This window comes from Corylus avellana, chromosome ca10 (assembly GCF_901000735.1).
Source record: "Corylus avellana chromosome ca10, CavTom2PMs-1.0".
Classification (NCBI taxonomy): Eukaryota; Viridiplantae; Streptophyta; class Magnoliopsida; order Fagales; family Betulaceae; genus Corylus; species Corylus avellana.
In genome coordinates this window covers 18005180-18011940 of record NC_081550.1, presented here as the reverse complement: position 1 = coordinate 18011940, position 6761 = coordinate 18005180, and the positions used below count along the sequence as shown (strand labels likewise).

The following is a 6761-nucleotide window of genomic DNA, read 5'->3' as shown; positions in this document are numbered from 1 at the left end:
AAATGCGCATGATAGATTTTTTTACACACTTTTTTAAGCGAGAAGAATCATGAACATAGCCCAAATTATGGGCTATTATACATAAAACTAATAAGCAAGGTTTTGAATGTAAAACTCAAAAATGTAAACTGGTAGCGGTATGAGAGAAGCAGGAACTCACCAAAAACAGTGTTGGTAGGATTCATGGCGTCCATCGCCGCCTGACCAATCAAACGGTGAGTTTCATTGAAAGCAACAAAAGATGGTGTTTTCCGGTTCCCAAGATCATTGGGTATGATCTCCACCCGATTTTGTTTCCAAACTGCCACGCAGGAGTAGCATGTTCCCAAATCGATCCCAATCGCCGGACCCTGGCCTTTCCCAGCCATAGCTTACAAGAATTGACAAAAAGAACAGATAATGAAGAACACCCAAGAAATCTCTTGGATTTTTAAAGAGAAAGATCACTGGGAATTAAGTAATGGAGAAGTTGCGTTTGTAGTACGAGCATATATGTTCCGATCGATTTTGGAGATGCCGACATCTTTTTCTACTTTTTCGGGCTTAGCTCGCAAGTCTTCAGGCTAAGATTCCTTTTCTACTTTTTCGTATTATACTGGTCTGTTTTGAATTAAGATTTCAAAAAGTTGGTTTAAAAATATCGAATTTTAAATGTGATTTTTGAAAACGTAATTAAAGTATTTGTCAACTATTAGGCGAAGATGGGCTGCACTTGGCAACGAGAGAGCACATTTTTGCCAAAAATCCAGGCACATTTGGGGTTTTTGCAACCCACAATCTTCGAAGAAGATGATAGCTTTGAATGAAAGTTGGATTTTTTTTCAGGTCGATGTTGGGGAAGTTGCAATTGGAGCAGAGAGAGCGAGAGGTGGAGGGGAGCTAGAGGAGGCTACTGCCAGTATCCTAAAGGAAAGGTATGGTTTGTGGGGTGTGCCGAAGCTGAGGTAGATAGAGTAGCTTCCATAGCTGATAGCTGTGAGAGAAGACTTGGATTTTGGCGAGGGGAGAGCTGGGTTTGGGGCGCTTTGAGGTGGTGGGCTCTGGTTAGAGAAGCGGAGGCGAGGGAATTGAGGGTCTTGATCAGATCTGAGGTTGGGTGTTTGGAGAAGGGTGAGGAAGGATAGTAATGGTGGTGGTGGTTTTGGGTTTGGGAGCTATAGATGCTGAAGATGAAGCTAAAAGAGGCAAAAGACAGATAAGAGAGAGATGCGACTAAGCCGCCATTGATGGATGGATTTTTCTCTGTTATACTATCTAGCTTTTAGCATCGACAACGCGCTCTCTAAAAATCACTTTTAGTCAAAATCTGAAAATTCTTCAAGAACCTTGCCCCCTCTTCCTTTTGTTTGCGAAACCAGACCCCTCCCCCTTATTGGAGAGAGAAGCTCTCTATAATGGTATCAGAGTAAATTGGCTAACGCCTTTATTCCTAAACTTGGTTTTCTCTCCTTCTGGTGGCAGCACCGCCAGTGTGGGCTTAGCCCACAGCCCACACCGGTAGTGCCTTGAGGAAGCTTTACAAGAGCTGCTCATACAGACCTTTCTTCAAACACCTCACCTTCATGTCAATTTCTCCACCCATACAGAACGCCCAACATAGTTCTCCGTCCACTCTTTTACACCCAACACCATAGATAGACATTCCTCCAAATATCTCCCAAATCACATTCCTCTTCCACCAAAAAAAAAAAAAAATTGTTTATCACGCTTACCATGGTTTATTTTCTTCTCACTTTGGATCCTTCTATTAGTTTTCAAGGTTAAACTCAAACAGTTTGTATTTTTATGCCCATTATACCCTCACCCAGTCCACTTGAAATTTCAAAAACGCCCAAAACTACAGCACTCACCCAAGCCCAAAATAACACCGTTTTAGACATCTATTTTTTAAAAATAAAAAATAAAAAGGAAAGCAAAAATATTAAAGAAAAAACAAAAACAAAAATAGGGGTGGCTTCCTTGGCCAAAATGGGGTGGCCGGACCACCCCATTTTTGGCCAAGGGGGTGGTTCGACCACCCCAAAAGGCCAAAATAAAAAAAATGAGAAAGGGTTTTGGGCTTTTGGGGGTGGCTGGACCACCTCCTTGGCCAGTTGGCCATGGGGGTGGTTGAACCACCCCCCGACCGGTCGTGGAGGGTGGCCGAAACCACACCCAGGCCCTTGGGGGTGGTCCGGCCACCCCCAAAAGCCCAAAACCCATTCTATTTTTTATTTTTTTTCCTTTTTGAGGTGGCTGGACCACCCCAGACCAGCCGTGGGGGTGGCTCCAGCCACCCCCATGGAGCCACCCCCACGGCCAAAAATGGGGTGGTTCGGCCACCTCATTTTGGCCAAGGGGTGGCTAGAACCACCTCAATTTTTGTTTTTTGATTTTTTATTTTATTTTATTATTTTTCCTTTTATTTTTCTCTTTTTTTAAGAAAAAAAACCCTAATTTGAATGCTGAAAACGGTGTCGTTTTGGGTTGGGTGGGTTCTGAACTTTGGGGCCCAAAACAATGAAGTTTTAACGTGAGGGTATAATAGGCATAAAAAGTCAAACCGTTTGAGGTTAACGTTGAAAACTATTATACATTGAACTCTCTATATTTGGCTTTTCTATAACCATTTAAAAAAAATGCACAAAAAACACCATTTAAAAAAACTCTTTAACTAATGTTATATAACTCTTATCAGACATCCTCTTCAAATGCAAAGATCCCAAAAAATAAAAGTTATCTAGTTTTTTTTTTAATCTTATATATATATATATATGCCATTACAAAGTTAGGTATTAAAGTTTTGTTAATTAATCAATTAATTAATTTTTTTTTTTAAAAAAACTTTTGATGTTAGTTTCATGAAAATAAGGCCGGCCATGATGATTTGATTTGTGAATAAAATAATTTAATGAAAAATTACATTTCTAAGGGTATGGAACTAATGCATTTCCTCATCAGTCAATCTCCTAAGTTACTAGTGGCGTAGGCAAACCTCTATCCAGGTTTGGATGCCAAGGAGAAATGTACTACAGAAGGAGGAGGAGGTCAAGTCAAAAGAGCCAATTGCAGTAGTTCAGGAGAGGGAGGAGAAATCTATATAACAGGTTGTAACTTCTATCAATAAGGTTCATAAAGTTAACAGGGAGAGAAGTTGGTCAATTTATTTCCAATTGTTAGCTCCCAAAGAGGATGATGAAATAGAAGAAGGAGAATTTACAATGGCAGCTGCTTCCATGCAGCAAATCATAGTGTCAGTCTTGAATGTTGAGCATGCTAAAATTTCTGGTAGCAAGGATAAGGGGAAAAATAAAATGGTGGAGGATGAGGGGCTTCTCACCCACATTATGAATCTCATAGTTTGGAATGTGAGGGGTCATTAATGACCCCTCAAAACAAAGAGAGGTGAGGAGTTTAATAAAGAGGAAAAGAGCAGTGTTGGTTTGTTTGATTGAGACTAGGGTGAAGCTGGGAAAATCTGAAATGATTAAAGACTATTGATGTTCGGGTGTCCCTATGTACCAGCTTTATTCTAGATTGAAGTCTCTGAAAAGGATTCTGAAGGAAAAGAATAGGAATTGCTATGGTGAGATTCATCAGAAGATCTTGCAGGCTCGGGTGAGGCTGGATGTGGCTCAGCAGGCAGTGCCATCTTCTAGGGGGTGTGCTGATGGCTTGAAGAAAGAGAGAGAGCTTTCATGAGTATGTTTCAATTGTTAAGGGTGAGGAAGCTTTTTTCAAGCAGAAGGCTCGAAATCAGCGGCTGCAATTGAGGGACCAAAATAACTACTATTTTCCATAGGGTGCCATTACTCATTACTCATTTATCACACTGGTTCCTAAGAAGATCAATCCAACTGCAATGGGAGATTTTAGGCCTATTTCTTGTTGCAATGTGGTTTATAAATACATTACCAAGATATTGGCCAATCGGTTGATACCTCTCTTGGATAATCTGATTATTACAAGGGGAAGATTTACATATCTGAGTAGCACCTAAGCCAAATCCAACGAGATAAAAGTTAAAAACACCCAACCCAAGGACACCCATAATACAACAAGATGCTAAATCTATTTACTCTTATCATCACTACTAGTTCCTTGGTACATCTTGGCCATGAAAGGGTAACAAATACCCTCCAACTCCTTGGTCCTACTCTCAAACTCATCTGCCTCCACAAGCTGGTTCCTTTCAAGCCACTGGATAGTCTGCTCAATTGCATCTTCAGTCTCTGCCAAAGCATTCTTCACATCTCGGATTCTGTACCTCATGTAGTAAGCACAATTTTCCAATACTTTCTTTGCCTCAACCTTCTTCCGATGCTCCCTATGGATAGCCTTCCCAGCAGCCTTCTTCTCCTCCTCAAATTTCTCCTTCTCATGCTCCTCATTCTGAGCCACGTACTGCCAATCAGCCTCCTGGTTTTTGTTCATAATCTTGTCAATGACCGGGTTGCATCTGTTCCCCAGCTCGCTCATCTGGAACTCAAATTCTTCTGCCTCACCAAGTTGGTTCCCTTCGAGCCAATTGATAGTCTGCTCAATTGCATCTTCAATCTCCTTTCTGAGAGCAGATGGGACCTTGGCTGAAACCTTCACATCTTTCAATGAGTTCCTCATGTTATAAGCGTAGTTCTCCAGTGCATTCTTTTTCTCCACCTTCATGTTGTGCTCCTCATCGTCAGCCTTGTACTTCTTAGCCTCCTGCACTAACTTCTTGATCCCTTCATTGGAGAGCCAGCCCGTATTGGTGATTGTAAATTTATTCTTATTTCCAGTGGTTTTATCCTCGGCAGAGACATTCAAAATACCGTGGCCATCAATGTCAAGGCACACATAGATTAGAGGAACTCCCTCAGGAGCAAGAGGAATGCCAGATAACTCGAATTTGCCCAGCAAGTTGTTGTCACAGGTTCTTATACTTTCACCTTCATACACCTGAATCAGCACAACTGACTGGTTATCGCGTTGGAACGAGAACACCTGCTCCTTCTTAGTGGGAATGGTGGTGTTTCTCGGAATCAAGACATTCATGACATCTCCAGCAGTCTCCAAACCAAGCGAAAAAGGAGTGACATCCAGCAACAACTGCACCTTCTCATTAACCTCACCGCTAAGGATTGCAGCCTGAACAGCAGCACCATAGGCAACAGCCTCATCAGGATTAATCCTTTTGCAGAGCTCCTTCCCACCGAAGAAGTTCTGCAACAATTCCTGAACCTTGAGGATCCTGGTAGACCCTCCAACCAGAACCACATCATGGACACTGTTCTTATCCATCTTAGCATCCTTCAAACACTTCTCAACAAGCTCTATACACTTCGAGAACAAGTCCATGTTAAGCTCCTCAAACCTGGCTCGAGTGATGTTTGAGTAGAAGTCAATATCCTCGTACAAAGACTCAATGTCAATTGTTGCTCGAGTATTAGATGACAGAATCCTCTTAGCCCTTTCACAAGCAGTCGACAACTTCGTAAGAGCCTTAACTCCAGTAATATTCTTCTTATGCTTTGTGTTGAACTCTTGAACGAAATGCTTCACCATTCTACGGTCAAAATCTTCACCTCCCAAGTTGGTATCACCAGCTGTAGCTTTCACTTCAAATATACCCTCTTCAATGGTGAGAAGTGAGACATCCAACGTTCCGCCACCTAGATCAAAGATGACCACATTCTTCTCACCACCACCATTTTCATTGTCAAGTCCATAAGCAAAAGCAGCAGCACTTGGCTCACTGATAATACGCATCACATTTAGGCCCGCAATGAGTCCAGCATCCATTGTAGCTTGACGTTGCGAGTGATTGAAACAAGCAGGAACAGTGATAACAGCATTTTTAATCTCTGAACCGCAATAAGCCTCTGCAATCTCTTTCATCTTTATGAGAATCATTGAAGAGATTTCTTCAGCTAGAAACTGCTTTTCCTCGTTCTTGTAGGTAACGACAATAATGGGTCTCTCATTATCAGGGTCAGCAATCACCTTGAATGGCCACAATTTCATGTCATCTTGCACTGAGTCATCGTCGAATCGCCTTCCAATCAAACGTTTAGAGTCTTCATACCATTGACATGAACATCAACATGTAAACAAGTCATTACATTAAACATCCTTAACTTCACAATCATTAATTTGTTTTGAACCCATGGGAAAGCAAAAACAGATCAACTTTTTGTTCAAGACATCTCCTAGTTCAGCCACTGCAGCAAATGCAGTAGCTGTCGAAAGTGCACACCAGTTGATGAAGTCCAAGTTCAAAACAGAGTATCATAAGTATGTCTGAAATTCAAACCAGCTGCTGAGACTAATTTTAACTTCAAATAATGTATTGTTGTTATCCTTTGTAAATTGATAAACAAGATTATTTGAACATGATCACCAACTAAATTATCATCATGAAAGAAAACAAAACACCATTTTAAGAAAAAATTCCAAATTTTCTCTCCTTCCACCGCAATAACAGAACCCATATATGCATAAAACAAACTACCAAATTTTTTAATGTAAAACTCTTAACGGTAACAGAGAACCAGGAACTCACCAAAAACAGTGTTGGTAGGATTCATGGCTACCCGATCCATGGCCGCATGACCAATCAAACGGTGAGTTTCATTGAAAGCTACATAAGAAGGTGTTTTCCGACTCTCCAGTTCATTGGGTATGATCTCCACCCGATCATGTTTCCAAACTGCCACGCAGGAGTAGCATGTTCCCAAATCAATCCCAATCGCCGGACCCTGGTCTTCCCTGGCCATAGCTAACAAAATTGTCTGGAAAAAAAG

At 41.3% G+C, this 6761-nt stretch overlaps 1 protein-coding gene across 1 annotated transcript; it reads right to left on the bottom strand.

Annotated features, from left to right (window-relative positions):
* Nucleotides 1-4021: 4021 nt before the first annotated feature.
* Nucleotides 4022-6737, bottom strand: LOC132163446 (heat shock 70 kDa protein 1-like). The gene is made up of 3 exons (XM_059573742.1): nucleotides 6521-6737; nucleotides 4480-6035; nucleotides 4022-4152 (listed from the first exon to the last, which is right to left on the bottom strand). The coding sequence occupies exons 1-3, from the start codon at nucleotides 6732-6734 to the stop codon at nucleotides 4051-4053; spliced, it is 1872 nt and encodes a 623-aa protein (XP_059429725.1). The 5' UTR covers nucleotides 6735-6737; the 3' UTR covers nucleotides 4022-4050.
* Between the last annotated feature and the right edge of the window lie 24 nt (nucleotides 6738-6761).

Coding starts and splice junctions, on each gene's coding strand:
- LOC132163446 (XM_059573742.1), bottom strand. CDS start 6,734: ATGGCCAGGGAAGACCAGGGTCCGGCGATTGGGATTGATTTGGGAACA. Junction 6,036..6,520: donor TCCTACCAACACTGTTTTTG/GTGAGTTCCTGG, acceptor AATGGTATGAAG/ACTCTAAACGTTTGATTGGA. Junction 4,153..4,479: donor AAGGGAACCAACTTGGTGAG/GCAGAAGAATTT, acceptor CAGCTTGTGGAG/GCAGATGAGTTTGAGAGTAG.